The 15,996-nt window shown below is 40.2% G+C and overlaps 2 protein-coding genes across 2 annotated transcripts in view; one reads left to right on the forward strand and one right to left on the reverse strand.

The window, feature by feature from the left end:
- Positions 1-362: 362 nt before the first annotated feature.
- Positions 363-5,138, reverse strand: LOC117254356 (protein ANKUB1-like). Its single transcript, XM_033622566.2, has 6 exons — positions 5,002-5,138; positions 4,562-4,702; positions 2,895-3,111; positions 2,588-2,702; positions 1,568-2,467; positions 363-1,223 (listed from the first exon to the last, which is right to left on the reverse strand). The coding sequence occupies exons 1-6, from the start codon at positions 5,089-5,091 to the stop codon at positions 1,142-1,144; spliced, it is 1,545 nt and encodes a 514-aa protein (XP_033478457.2). The 5' UTR covers positions 5,092-5,138; the 3' UTR covers positions 363-1,141.
- Positions 5,139-7,761: 2,623 nt separating this feature from the next.
- Positions 7,762-15,996, forward strand: part of rnf13 (ring finger protein 13) — a 68,618-nt gene continuing 60,383 nt past the window's right edge. Inside the window, exons 1-3 of the mRNA XM_033622372.2 lie at positions 7,762-7,979; positions 12,850-13,096; positions 13,283-13,363. Of these exons, the coding sequence (XP_033478263.1) occupies positions 12,983-13,096; positions 13,283-13,363 (195 nt within the window). The 5' untranslated portion in view covers positions 7,762-7,979; positions 12,850-12,982. The remainder of the gene's footprint in view (positions 7,980-12,849; positions 13,097-13,282; positions 13,364-15,996) is intronic.

Below are 15,996 nucleotides of genomic sequence, written 5' to 3' on the forward strand. Positions count from 1 at the left end.
TGGACCTTTAGATACGAAACACTCAGCCTCTGTAGGCCTAAGAAGTGGCTGTTTCCTCTATAATAACAAGAAATCATATAAATTCAAATTTTCATAAACAAAATGTTTATCCTCTTCTTGCATTTACATTTAAAAACACTTCTCTTTTCTTTCCTGGGGTATCTGTGTATCCACAACCTATGAGCACATCAGATTTTTTAACTTCTACCGGCCTCCACCAAATTGTACTTCCTTTTTGTCCTTACTGACATCTCACTGGGGTACATTTGTAATGATTCCTTACATTCCCCCCAAAAAACTTGCTTGAACAAATACACCCAAATAAGAGGCAATATTCTTTCAATCATTAACTGTCACTTTAATTAACAAAAATGCAAAATAATCTATTATTATTCATGCCAACAACAGTATACTACAATTGATCATCTTTTACTGCATGCTCTAAACCCCTGTTTAATTCATATCTGTACAGTCTCCCACCTTGCAATGACACTGACATCATTTTTCTGATTATATTTCCCACAACACGTGAAGTCCCCATAAAATGAGTGACAGCAGACAGATGAGTCACGAGACAAGAAAGAAAGAAAGAAAGAAAGAAAGAAAGCTCAGGCTGTACCAACTTCAGTTCTGTTTAAAGAGAAAGGCTGCACAGTGAAGGTGGTTTCCACAAAGTCAGAGTGTTTGTAGGTCAGTATTAGGTAGGTCAATATTCCCAGTCTCACAAATTGCTTCCACTAAAACCTTTACTGGAAATGTGTTTAGCTTGCTGCATAGCTGCCCACCTATGCACATAGTGAGGGCAGAGGATGCAGTGTGTTAGTGCTCTTGAATTTCAACTAAAGGCAAGTCAGTCCTTACTTGGACTTTTGTCAAATATAAAAATTTCATCCATTTACCCTTCAGCTTGTTGTAAAAAATAATCACTACATGTTTATATCCTTGATGTCCGTCTCTCCTTCTGCTAAAAGCAATAAAAGGCAGAGATTCAACTGAGCACATAAAGACAGAGGACTTTAATGTCAGTTAGCCTGAGATACACTCCTCAGTTGTCACTCTGAAGGACTCTTCATCGTCAACAGTTCTTCAGGCAGCCGATAGGAGATCAACGAGCAGTTGGGCTGAGATCTGGATGAGAGTATCAGGCCATGATGTGGACACGCTTCCTGATCAGGGTCCGTGCTAAGCTCAGCTGCTTCAACCAAGGCTTCTCTGTGAAGGTACTGCAAAAGAAAGCATTATCCACAATATATTAAAGCTGTTAAAGCCGATTTGTGGTGTAACTACAGTAAAACAAAAAATAGCCAATTGATAGCATCTGTTTTATGTCTCATTACAAAAGCTCCATAAGTAATTATAGCAATGTCTTGATTTTAACATATATGCAGCACCTTGAACCTTGAAACCCAATGCTAGAGTGGTATCAAATTGGTACTCGATATCAGCCAATACCCAAGTTCAGGTATTGGAATTGGGAAGGAAAAAATGGTGTCAGAACATCTCTACCCATCATGATGTGTTTTTATTGCATATGAACACACAATATAGTACAAAAAAAAATAGAGACCTGGCTATAGTCCAGCAGTATATGGCATTTTCTCTTGGTGTTCGGCCACCGTGCTGAGAGGAGGACTTCAGAGACCCAGTCAGAATATGGTAAGATGTTGGTGATGCACCAATAAACACCTGCTTCGGAATGCCTTCTCTGATTGGTGGGAGTATGAACTTGCTCCTGAATAAGCTGCTGTCGTCCTTTCTGATTTCATTCAATAGGCCTTCTTCTCTATTTTTAACATCTTGTTTCCAGCTATTGTGCACCTCTTTACAGTCAGCAGGTCTCACTGCCTGTAGGCTGGGGAGGTGAGTTGCTGAGAGTAAGTTGTTGGTGGGAGGTAAGGGCTGCAAAGCTTTGGCCTCATTTCTTCTGCTTGGTTTGGTCACAGCTTTCCTGGATTTGGAAGACATGTTTGGCTGGTTGAAGCCGTCCACCAGCAGAGTATCCCCCACCCTGGCTTTGAAGGCAGCACTGGTGTACTGGCCTCGATTGGAGGCTGCCCTTTTCTGCCCTAAACTCACCCAGCGCTTTATCTGGAGGTAGATACGCATGGGCAGTGACATGTTTGGCAGGGATACCACTGAGCACAGCTTGTTGGCTAAGTAGCGCACACAATCCCTGTGACCACGCTGAATAGCAACTTTCAAAGTGTCACGACCTCCAGGGTCTCGACAAGCCAGGGTCAAAAGGTTGTTTGTGATGAAGAGTTTGAGGATGAGGAGCTGGCTGCTCTCTGCAGCAATGTGGATGGGACACTTTCTAGTGTCATGATGGGCAGTTTGATGGCACCACTGGCGGTACGGATGGACTCCTACTGGTTCCTCAGCATGTGCCCCCCTTTCCAGCAACCAGCCTGCCAGATCCAGGTGCCCTAAGGAGGCAGCGATATGGAGCGCTACCTGCAGCTGAAACCTGGAAAAGCAGCACAAGAACGATTCACTTTTTGTCTGTAGGATTGCACCCTGACTCATTATGGATAAGCTGCACAACAACAGACCTGTCACACTTGAATTCACATGAGGAATTTCTGACCTCATTACTGGCTTCTTCTCTGATAGGTGGCTCTGGACTGTCGATCTGTGGCCCAGGAGGCAACCCTGGAGGAACTCCACCCATCCATCCCATGTGTCCAAACGGAGAGTAGTGCCTTTGTTGTAAATAAAAGAAAAACTGTATGGATTTCAAAATAATTCTGATTCATTTATTTTTCAATTTAAGCTTCAAAATCTTGAGTGAATGGTTTTGAATAGGACAAAAAAACCTAAAAGTGTCATTGTTATGTGCTTGTTTCCTTGTTTCTTTGTTCATGTGAAGATTAAGATCTGTTAGTGGGCCATACCCACTTCAATGGCGTAGTCTTGCAGTTGGTTGCAGTCGTAGAGTTGCACACCAGCAGGTGTGCTCAGTCTGAAGGCGCTGACAGGGAGGCCACTCTGCATGGACACCACAGTTTTCAGTCTAGCAACAGACATATGCAGAAGAGCCTCACTTCCCATAATTGGTAAGGTTTCTCCTGTCACAGCATTGAACACGAGCATCACAGGCCTTTGTTCACTCTGAAAAATAATTAGAATGGTCTCGCAGTTAGGTTAATAGGACAAAAGAGTAACCGTAGACACAAGATGTAGTCACTGTCTATCTAAACAAAAAAAGGTAAATTTTAAGTTTCTTGCATTCATTTTCACTTTTCAGCTTATTAAATTGTAATCACTCATCTATTTATTTATTTTATTTTTTTTAAATTATGTTCTGTATTGCAAAAGTAATTCACAAGCAATGATCAAAGAGGAGTTTGCTGCCACTCTGTGGCTGACGTTATGTATATCACATGAAATTAAGAGCCACCTTATAGTATTTGAAAATCCTGTAGGTATTGTACGTATATAAATGCCTGATTCTTTATTGTCTGTTTGTGTTTTTAAGTTTAATGTCATTCTTGCTGGACACCTTTGTATCTATCTATCTATCTATCTATCTATCTATCTATCTATCTACCCACCTACCTACCCACCCACCCACCTACCCACCCGCCTACCTACCCACCTACCTACCTACCTACCTGGAGCCTGGAATGCTCCTTGCAAAAGCTCTGTACAAGATTTACCACTTGCATGCAAAGGATTTTGACTGAATACATACTGTATATATATATAGGTGCACATTCAAGGAGTGAAGATGACCCATTAAAGGAAGCAAAAGATGTGTCAAAGCAAAGGGACCCAGATTAAGACAAAAGTTTGGAGAGTGAAATGGGACCAGGACACTAAAAGACCAATAGAAAACAACTATTTTTATGAGAGGATGTTAAAAGGTGACAAAAGGACACACACAGGCTCACTACTGACAGCTTTTACACAAGGTTGCCTGGTGACGAGCCTGGAATGTGTCCCATTACTATAGAGTTACTAATAGGGACAAAAAACTAAAGATCTCAGACAGCCATAAAGTCATTTCCCTCCAAGCTGCCGCTCACATGGGAACATCCTGTTCCGTATCAGTGAACCAGTCTGACATGAAACTCGCTCACTGTAACAAGGATGTCTTTGATGGGAAGTAATCCCAAGTAACGAATATGTATGCAGGAAGATACTAATTTTAGCAGCTCTAAAGTGAAAAGATGAAGAATATATTGAAGTGAACTGACAGTGATAGTATGTTGTGAGAGGGGACTGCGAGTGCCTCAATGTATAGGTCCAGCATCAGAGCAGAAAAAAGAAGAAAGACTGTAGAAAGTTTGAAAGTTTTGAAACACTTTTATAAAATATTTTAACTGATTTGAATGTTGTCATAGATTGTGACAGATTTTGAACATTGTTACATTCAAAAGTAACTGCACTGTAATCATCTGTTTATGTAAAGCATTTTAAAAATAGCGTCTGAAGTGTGAGCCTACAGCAAAGATGCACCTCAGCATCCTCTCTCAATGTGCATCGCTGTAAGCTGATTGTATTTACTGCAAATCCCAATACAGCTCCAAATCTCTAAACCCTTTTCATGCTTTAATACCTTTATCAGGCATTGGATGGCACTGCCACTTGTGATGCCCACGTTGCACAGAGCCCAGCTGTCCTGCAGCACTGCACCGCCGTAGCTCAGCTCCAGGTACTGCTGCTGTTTGTCATCTGAGAGTTGCACCAGAAAGTTATCCTACAGAAAGGGACAGAGTGGGGATGTTTGGAGCTGTGGCAGAGTACAGACCAGGATTTGGATTTTTTCTTGACACATAAGATTTCACTTTAGCAAAGCATAGTATTTCACCATTACAGGCAACAAAATGTGATAAATCCGAGCCAGGGTTGCAACTGATAACTCACTTTAAGGCTCTCTTTGTTCCAGTAAGACATCTAAATCATCAGGCACATTTTCAAAATGCAGTAAAAACTTGTCAAGAAGTTAAGGTTCATTAACAGTGATGGCCCTGAGCCACTACTGTAGCTTTTTATTACCTTCACCATTTGCTTCACGGCCCCCACAGTCTGATCTGGAGGAACGTCCAAAGGCTCACAGGAGCCCGCAAAGCAGATGAAGACTCTCATGGTCGAGACATCTGTCCTCCGGCTGTTTGGCTCCTCTGTGGGGCTCTGGTCGGACAGAGGAGCGTGTGTGGTGCAGTTTGTCAGAGGCAAAGTTTTTGTAGGGAGGGGGGCAGGGGCTGGGTGGGTAGGATTTGGGAAGGCATGCTAGTCTGCAAAGTTTGATCTAGCTAGTCAACGAAAGACCATGCTTTTAAATCCAAATCATTTAATAATTGCTTTTGAAAATGATGTTTCTGATGCATCTTTTTGACTTGGTGACATGGAAACTTTTAAGTTTACCATGTGGATTTTGAAAGTTTTTTTTTTGATAGGCGCCACATTTTTCTCAACCTCAAGACAAGCTTTCAAGTAATGTTAAATAAAAACATGTTGAAATGCAAGAAATGCAGATAAAATATAGAATAAAAGGGTGAAAAATGTTGTTGGCTGTAGTGGAAACATCCCACCTTACATTATAGGTGTGTGCAAGGTTATCTCTCTCTATCTGACTTGTAATTGGGCACTTGTTAACACGCAGTTTATTCATATAGCTCTTTATTACAACATGTCTCAAATGACTTTATAGAGATAGACAAGAAACAATCATAGAACAAAATAACACAGGCCTATATAGTATATAAAGAAGGAAAAATATATCTCAGCATTTGTAGACATAACAAAATGCTGTGCTGCACGTGACAATTGTGTGACTGACTGATAAATTTAGTCTCATGTCATCTGTACACCTGATCTGCCTCTGTTTTTACAGCAGCAATTAGACTTCACCACATATGCGTGGGCTCTTAGTCACAAAGTTCAAGTGCAGGTATAGATGAAGACAGTACACAGCAATACAGGAGAGGATGCACATTAGTGCATCTGACAAGTCAACACAAGAAAAAAATCTTAGGTGTAAACTGCAACATCTTATTTGATATGCTCTTTAAACATGTTGTTACACGTTTTATATCTAAAATAACTTACAGTGCAATAAGTGTAAACTGTCCCCACTTGGACACATCCCCAACACAGTCTGACGTCAATTCTCACTCTGCCTTTTAGTGGGAAACAAAAGGACTTCTTTCACACGCTGTGTGTTGGAGGAACGTTACAGTAACTTGTAATGTTCTTTAGTTTTACAGGGGACTGCTATTTTGTGTTGACCTTTTAAAGTCTGAAGCTGTCCACAATGTTTTTGTGTTCCATCTTGGCTTGAAGCAAACAGTTACTCTGTTTCTCAAGTGCAGGACCTGCAAGTTTAATGATTTCTGTGTTTTTTCATGCATGAATCAGAACACACACAAAATCTAGATTACAGACATGTAGAAGAATGTTGTTTTAATCCATGAAAGGAAATGAAAGAAAGGCATACCACCATTAGGTTGCTTTACTCACTCCTTTTTACCACCCTCAGCTTTTAATTTTAAGACTCATCTTTCATTATTTAAACTTCAGGTCTAGTGTTTGGTAGTTTTTCATGCTATGGTTTGAATGATTATTTTATCCTTTGTTTAAATAGAAGGGAATTCCTTCACACTGTTCTGTTACTTGCAATAAACTTTACTAGAAAAATAACATTTCAGTCATTAGACCTTCATCAGGATAAGCAGAAGAACAAAGAAAATGTAAAAGAATATATAGATAATGCATACTGAGGTGAGGCCAATGAGAGACCATATTTTATACTTATATTGTTTAATATATATTTTTGAAAATGTTTCTTTGTTCTTTTACTTGACCTGATGAAAGTATGAGGACCAAAACCTTGTTTTTCTAATGAAGTTCATTGCAAGTAACAGGATAGTTTGAGGTAATGTACTCTTCCTTACCTGTGGACATTTTCCTTCTACACACCTCTATATTATGCTCTTTTATCTTTTGTGAAATATACTTTTATATTGTTGGTATCAATTGGTATCAATGGTGTTATTTTATGGGTATTTATTTCTATGTTTTGTTAGGAGAGATGATTACAATATCCTCAGAATTTTGACTTAAATAAGTGATGCAGTACGGTAAAAATAATTATGAGCAGAAATGTGTAATGAAAATTAAATTAAAAGCATGTATTAGTATGAGTGTTTCCTTTCACAATTTGGCATGTTGAACTCGCCAAAATTTAAATGACTTATCTGGTCACACTTCTCCATAATCTGCAACCTTGAGAACTTGTAGGATGTAAAGCTTTATTCTACAAAGTATCTGTTATGTACACATGTATAGCTGCATGCAGAACTCCACAACTGTAACACACTAGTACTCTAATAAATAAAGTTTTGCTGTCAGCCTCTGGTCCTTAGCTTGCACTCAACCATTAACACAAACAAACACACCACCCATTTACCATAGAGGGTGCTAGAGACTCAAAAGTGTCAACTATCTTCAGTGGGAGGGAGACAAGATTTGTGCTGATGCATTTACATTTTCCCACTTAAATCATATGGTTTCTTTATATATCCCCTTCTGCTGCCAGTTAATCTCGTAATACCCCGGTGCAACTGTAACAAAGCTGTAAATATCGGCTGCCTGCTCTGCTCAGACAGTTCATATAATGCTACTGTAAAAGGCAGCAAATGGTTGTGTGTGTCATCACGTGGATATGTTTACGTCTGGAGTCACTTCCGGAATGGAATGATTGACAGGCGGTTTGTCCAATCAGACGCGGAGAGAGGAGTGGTGCATGTGCGGTGCGGAAGTGTGCGCTCTCACATGAAAGAAGAAGCTAGCGGACGGGATTAAACGGTAACGTTTATGTTCATATTCTCTGAGCAAGCGTTCAAACAGGATGAAGTCCAGCCAAAATCTGCGCTGCTGTACATGTTCCTTGGCACAATGCACAGTGAAGGAGAGCGTTGTCACCGCCAGCTGCTAAATTCCCGGACGATATAAACCTCCAGGCAGCTATAAAGGTAAACACCCACGACAAGCCTGCTAGCTACCTCAGTTAGCATCATGCTAACGCGGGTACAGGACGCTCTGTTTTGCAGCTAGCTGCACACCTTCGTAGCTCCACACACCACACCACCCATTTATTTACGTCTATAACTACACGCTAAATCGCTACAGCTTTCTAAATTCGCTTGACATTAATACTGATGGTTATATTTGTAAAACCAGTCCGGTGTTGAAACTGTAACCCCCCTTTAGTCACTGAAATTTGGGGGGTTGAAAGTTTAACGCAATTTTCCGAAGTCTGATTATTGTTTACAATGTTGACAGCATATCTTATCATTAATATGTGTTCCTCTAATCACGTCGAGATGAAATATAGACATCTCATCATTAGCTCATAGTGTTTTTTGTGGTTCCTGTCATTTGATGTTTAGTCATCCTGTTGTCATGATGGGTGCTGCTTTCACTTCCCCTTTGATTCTTTGTTGTCAAGGGGACCCCTCTGCCTCAGACAGATTTGGTGTCAGGTCTCATGTCATAGTTTGCACGTTTAATCTAAAATTAATTTGTATAATTGGAAATTGAGCCAAAGATGTGAGGTGTTGTTTTCACAGAGAATGCACGTCGGTAACACCCAACTGCCTTTTGAAAACAGGTTTATGACATGTTGTATGACACTGACATGCAGTGCAAATAAACATCAGGGTTGGGCGATGTGACAAAAGAGAACTGTCAGAGATTTTAAGATGAAAGTTTTACAATACAACATCAGAACAACATTTATTACAATGTAGGATTCACTCACAAGAAATTTACTTTGGTCTTTGATGCATACATTAAACATAAAATAAACATATCAAAAGGAAATGTAAAAAAGGCAAAGTACTGCAACTGTTATAAATGCAGAATAAAAATATTACTTTAAAAATATGAAAAATATACTTTAAAAATACTATAAAATAACAAGTATGTGCAGTATAATGTTTGAGAGTACCGTTTTGTGCAGGATGTGCAAAAATATTAATCAGGGATTGTGCAGAAGTTCACAGTATAGCAAATATGTGCAATGTACAGCTCTCTTTGTAATATTGCAAATCATTAGGCCTGTGGCAGGATTGCATTAATGTATCAGGTATTTAATTCTGCCAAAAACACACATTTCAATTATATTATTTTAGTGGACATAGTTCCTCAATGTACTCTCTATTATCCTCAAATGATCAAGAGTTACAATTTTTAACCTTGTGTATTTTTAAACACTGCTAATGTATGCATTTTGGGATGATGTTGTCATTTTTAATGTTGTCCATGTTGTCTTCTTTGTGTAGGTTAATAATTGGAGATGTGCTTTAAGAAATTGGTTAAAATTACAGCTGCACAGTTAATCAAACTATCACTGTAATCTCAATATGGCTAACTATTTTATAAAGGCAAAGTGTGTCACAACATACCATTATAAATGAAGCACTGTGGTGCTGCTGAGATGCCCTGGCCTACAGTTTGTATTCCAGTATGTATTGGGACATGCTTATGAGGTATGTGCCCCAGCAAACATCCCATCACCATCTTTTTTTTGTCAGTGAAAATGAAATGCAACCAATGCCATTCCTATTAGAATAGTGACTGATACGGCAGTCAGTGTCTGTCAAAAAAAAAAAAGAAAGCAATATGATTTTTTTTTGCATATCATGCAGCCCCAGTTATAGTTGGACTTTACTGCACTCAAAAGAAAATATTTCCCCAACAGCTTCTCTGCAAACCTTGTAATTGTGATTATAATTAGATGGCCGGCTGCTTTTTTTTTTCTTTTCATCTTAATTGTGGAAATCAGGTTCTGCCCTCACTGAGCGACACAGTTTACTGGAATTACTCCGTGTGTAAGACCTTGTTTCGTGGGAAATGGCAGCAGCAGCATTAGTAGGACAGGAGGGATGGAAAGTTACATAACAAAGCCTCATTCCCATTTTACACAGATACACAAATTGAACCTCAGTACTTTTTAAGTGAACTTTGCAGATTGGACGGATAAAGCAGGTGTGGTTTCATTAATAGATCTGCAACTCCTTAGCTGGGGTTCAATGATATATCAGTTAATTACTAGTATGTAAATGCATGCATAAATATTAATGTTAGCAATAAAACTGTATTTTTTAATATGGCGTAGTATTTGAATGTGTAGAGTTCATTTTGAACTGTGTATTTCTAAAAGATACTTGAATATTTTTGAGGCAACAGAGTGAGTTATGGGCTGCATTTCAAGGGAAAAAGAAAACATTTGTCTGAAAATGTTTTGCAAAAATGAATCTTGACATGTTTTCCATATTTGAGTTGAAGCAATTACGTGATTCCAGCTGCTTAGACGCAGTGTAGAGATTAGTATTAAATGAGGACAGGTGCTGCTAAAGTTTTTTTTCTATGTCCCCATCTGTTTGAAGCATTTCCTGCTACAGTAAAATATATACGCTGGCATTGCACACTCATGGGGCATTGGTATAATGAGAAAAAATTCCTTGTTTTCTTCAACATATACACAACAAACTATGTAATCCTGTAGCTCACCTTCCCCACTTTGCAGCGTGATAACACAGCTTAATGGTTTAAAGCCTGGCTGTTGTTTTCTCGTGACCTGATCACATGCTGCCTTCCTTTTTGTGAACTTGCTGTGATGCTGTGATGTTAGGCCTCAAGCTTGACTCAGTTTTTATGAGGCACCTGGCCAGTTAAGAAACACAGCAGACAAGAACAGGAAGCCCTTCAGGAGCTGGCAGCAAGACAGTCCTGACACTAAGTCACACTAGCTTAATGGAGATGTACTCAAAGGACAATCAGAGTTCCCACAGTCATTAAATTCCTGGAGAAGTTATGAAAATAGAAAAGCTGTTTTCAAGGCCTGGGAATGTTTGGAATTACTAGAATGTCTTGAAAAAAGGTTTGATACACATTGCTTTGGCTATTGTTTAAAATATGTTTGTAAAAAAAAGTGTTTAAATCATGATCACATCGGCATTGTGTTATCACCAAGGCCACACCCTGTTTTGGGGAAAAGAAAAGTGCTGTCACATCATGAGATAATGCGGAAAAGCTGTTGTGTAACAGGTTAACCAAGACTGTCACATTGAGATTTGAGGCACAAAAGATTTGTGAATATTCACTGTCAGTGTGGCAAATCACTGAATGATGCTGGTGACAGTTGCTACTGATGGATAGGTAACATTAGCTTGAGTGGGAGGCTACTGCAGTACAGTCATACGGTATAACAGCATCAGACAGTCGTCTCCAACTAAACCACAGCTTATAAATCAAACAGCAGGCTATTAACAGGTTGGTTATTTACAGACAACACTCAGCCTGATGATGCCTGGTGATTTAGTCAATTATATATATTTGATTGAAACACCAGGTATTGTGATCTGGACGTGTGTACATGTATAGATAAGCAACATCCAGCCACTGTGTTGGATCACTGATCCATTCAGATGGGGGCAGACTGAAGGGACATGATGGCAATTAACCTTAATTTATCAAGGTTGCATGAACGCTCAGGTTCAGGCAAGGTTGCAAAACAGTTGTTGGACATGTCTGTAAAACAAATGTTTGTTTAACAAGACATAAATGCATACAGACTTGTCAGAATTGCAATCCAAACACTCGTCAAGTTGCATCGACATCCACATGATCGTTGTTTTTCTGTCTCCCAAAAAGGGGCGTGGTATTGATGTTTCGTGAAGTACCTGAATTTGCTGTTCTGGTCTATTGCTATATATAGCAAGTAAAGTTAGCAAACGCTAGTAGTTTGCCTATCGGCAGTGCCTGGGAAGTGTATGTATAATAATGCGTGGCTGTATTGCTGTATACGCCTACTCATTTTAACCCACTTGTGGACGGATCATTTGGCGTCAGAAGCTCAATCCATAGGGCCATAGGTTAGGAACCAGAGGGTCGCTGGTTCAATTCCCCATCAGGACTAAGTATGGACTGTGGCCTAGCAGCTGGAGAGGTGCTAGTTGGCATCCTGGGCACCTCTGAGGCACCCTTGAGCAAGGCACAGAACCCCCAATTGCTCAGGGCACCTGTCCAAGGCAGCCCGTACGCTTTGACATCTTTCCATTTAATGCCTGTATAGATCCTGTTTGTGCGTGTGTGTGTTTTTCAGCCTTTGTGTATATTACAGCAGAGTAAAAAAAATTGAATTTCGCCTTTGGGATTAATAAAGTATATCTTCTTCTTCTACTTAAAGTCATGGAAATGTGGTCGAATATTAGGGAAAAGTAAATTAGTTAATTTGTAAAAATGTGTGTGAACCCTGGACAGTTGTTGCACACTCCTGCTCAGTACTTTTCCAAGGTCTTCTGTTGTCTCCAAAAAGTCCACATTGCTTTTGCAGGGTATTTTATTTAAATGAAAAAGTAGGACAAGTAAGAAACAGCATCCAAGAGAGAGCAATGTTCTGATACTCCAGTCCAGGAGTCCAGGATATATCCACCCTGGCAGCTTCACAGCACTTCTCAGGTACTCTGTCTGTATAATTTATCAAATATGAACAGTGGAAAGAAAGATTGAGGGGAGGGGTGTCGTTGATGTGCTGAAGCTGTCGTCCAGAATATCAGCTCTGCTTTGATGCAGTTGCAGAAGATTGAATCAGTATCGAAATGTATGATCCGTGTGTTCAGCAACCTGACATTCCACTTCGCATTCACCTCCAGAGGGCGTGAACATGTGGAGTGAGATAATTGAAAAAATAGACACAGGATTGGAAAGGAGGGTGCACTGCCGCTGCGACTGGCTAACAATGGCAGACACCCAAACAAAATCACACTGCATTAATTTAAAGTTTAAATTTATGTATTTAATTCAAGAAATTTACGTAAACTTTGGTGTCTTTTCCAGGTGTGTCGACAACAGACGGTGTACAGCAGCTCCACTGCAGGCCAGTGTGCGTGGTCATTTGTGTGTGTGTTTATGGTCGTGTATGTTAATGAGTGAGTGGCACAGCAGCTGGGGGTTGTAACGTGATGCCAAGATGCTGCTGTCCCTGGGAATGCTGATGCTGTCGGCCACGCAGATTTACACCATCTTCACTGTTCAGCTCTTTGCCTTCCTCAACCTGCTGCCCGTGGAGGCTGACATTGCCGCAGTGAGTAATTCTCAGCGCACATAGGACGATACATAGAAACATACAACAATAATATGATAGTGTAATACAGTTACACCCCCACATACGCAGAAACACTTTACGTCCTCAGATTGTTTTGATGATGTGTCAGCCTTCATAAAACATCTTGAATCAAACATAATTTAAGTTAATTTTTCTATCTTTCAGTACTCATTCGACAACAAAACAGAGGCCTTCGAGGACCTGCCTGCACGGTTTGGTTATCGGCTACCCAGCGATGGACTGAAGGTGAGTGCAGAAGGGTCAGAGGTGTTTGTCTGATAACAAACAATAAGAGACAACAAACCAGCTCGATGACATGGCCAAATGCAAGTATGGCGCTGAATACACGGAACTGTGTGGACCTTGAACAAATGACTAAAGAGAAATATGGACCCCGTGGCTGGACCAGTTGGGAAGCACTGGTTTATATGATCTCTTATTTTCCAGCATGTTCCCACTTTACAGCTCCACTGAGTTAATGTTTAACTGTGAAAACATAAAAAAGAATGTGATTGTGTTTAAGTTGTTTTCACATCTTCAAAGCTACTTGCACCGTCTGTGTCCATATATGATTAAAAGGGTAGCTTCAGTATTAAGATGAAAAAGACTGGACTGGAACTTGCCATGACTTCCAAAATGATTTACAGGTCATTTAAAGACCCAGACACACAAAACCCACATCAAAGAACTAGGGCAACAAAGACCGACTGTCTCGTCACCTCACATCGCCTGTAACTTGGCCAAACTGTTGCACCTGCACACACCGCAAAGACTACAGCCAACAGCCCACTAGCACGTACGTTCTGCACCTGCGTGAGAGGAAAACTCTCCATACCAGCAGGTGGCTGTAGTCTGTATTCCTCATTTGGAGAATACTCTCAGAGAGCTCCTATCTTAGCCTAAACAATTTTTAGTAAGGAGTTGTAGCTTAGGAGTTATTTAGGAAAATTCTCAGAGCAACTTTGAGCAAGGAAGGGACAGAAACTTTTATCCTAGTGAGGAGGTGAGGTAGACCTTGTTGCTAGGTATGACACATTCCTTTAACAGATGCGATTGGTTCCCAGAGACCCGCCCTTTTGTGAGCCTGCTGGAATTGAACCGAACTGCATCACAATATGAGACTTTCAAAGTGTTGTCATTGTTAGTGTGATCACTCTGCTGATGAAAGTTTGAGACAGACACAAGTCACCACTGTTAGACCGTTGAGTGTTTCCAGTTTCAAAATATCTTAGTGTTGTGATCATTGTGTTTCTGGCGTTATAGCATTATTGCATTGGGTGGGAAATGTGTGTGTGCATCCCTCATGAGATTGACCACAAACACTATTTCTGCATGATCTTATCTGTAGCATTTCATTTACTTACTGTCATTCATTGTTTGAAGAATATTTCTCCAACCTCTTTGTCTTTCTGCCTTTTCCCCTCTCCTTAAGAAAGTCTTAAGCCTCTTAGAAGTCCTCCTCCTTACTCCTAACAGTTTTTCACCTTAGGAGCTCTTTGAAAGGCTAAGTTGCTTTGTGAGTAACTTTTGTCTTTCCCAGGATCTAGTCTTAACTTTAAGAGGAAATTCTTAGAAAACATCAATATCTTAGAATCTTAGTATTTCATCACTAGGAGCGACTCTGTACAAGGAAGCTTTGTGAATACGGCCCCAGAAGACAGATAGGATGGATTGAAGAGGCTAGTTAGCCACTTAGCACATGAACAACAAAACCCAGTGTTGGAAGATCAAAGGATATTTGCAGTGTGCTAAAAAAAATCCTCTTTCCTAATATAACAAGTTTTTTTTTTTTAATCTCATGCCTTCTTGGCTTTAGCCTTTTGTTTACTTTCCTCACTTCCTTTTCTCTTCGTATGCACTGAGCTGAACTGCCAATCAGAGTGATTTCTCTCCTTGATGCGCTCTGCTGTCTCCTGAATTAGCCAAAAACCACCAACAAGGGCCACCAAGGGCTGATTAGTGCCACCAGCGCTGGACACAAAACAAGGGAAACATGCTCACCAATGGCGGACCATCAGTTTGGTGTGTCAGGGCCCAAATACACGGACTAATAACAGGAAACAACAATAATGTAGCTAATGTTTTATAATGCTGGATTCAGTAATGTTTGTTAACACAGTGGAAATCAGGGTCAATTTTAAAAACCTTCTAAATGCTTTTCAAGTTAATACATATGCCAGTATGTGTTGCAGCAGCCAGATGCACTTGAAAATGACAGAGTACACAGTGTAGAGCTACTGTATTCAAATTACACTCTTTAATGAAGCTCAGAGTGAAATAACATGTGATGACAGTGTTTCCAGACATCACTGCTCTGTATTGAGGGATTGTAATAAATATGTGTTGTTGTGAGGTTTCTGTATGCCACCCCCCGCCCAGCAGCCCGCACACTGCTTGATCCACAAAGCTCCCAAACAGAAGGGATGATTCATGTCTGCTATCTAAGCTGGTCATTGTGGCAGTTGTTGTTGTACAGAGGCATTTTGGGGGCACAGAGGCAAGCTGATGGCAGAATACTACAGTACACGCCTTGTTTTGTGTTTGTGTACATGTGCAGGTTAAGAGCCGTATGTTAGGACACTCATAATAACTGCTACTTATCTAAATTTAAGGATGCTATGTTTAGCATCATTACACCATTATGGCGGTCCCACAGCATAATTTTGGAATCGTCACATGAGTTGTGATCCCATGGTGTGTTGTAGGAATTAAGGCTCTGGTTGAGATGATTGGTAGCATCGGTCTCACAACATGAGGTTTGAAGACATTAAAGGTGAACACACCCTTGGAGTGTTTCCTATGTGCAACTTTATTTATAAACAAAGACTTGGGAAGTGACAGCAATGGGAATACCACCTCTTTCTAAACTTTTAGGGCTC

Source organism: Epinephelus lanceolatus, chromosome 6, assembly GCF_041903045.1.
Source record: "Epinephelus lanceolatus isolate andai-2023 chromosome 6, ASM4190304v1, whole genome shotgun sequence".
NCBI lineage: Eukaryota > Metazoa > Chordata > Actinopteri > Perciformes > Serranidae > Epinephelus > Epinephelus lanceolatus.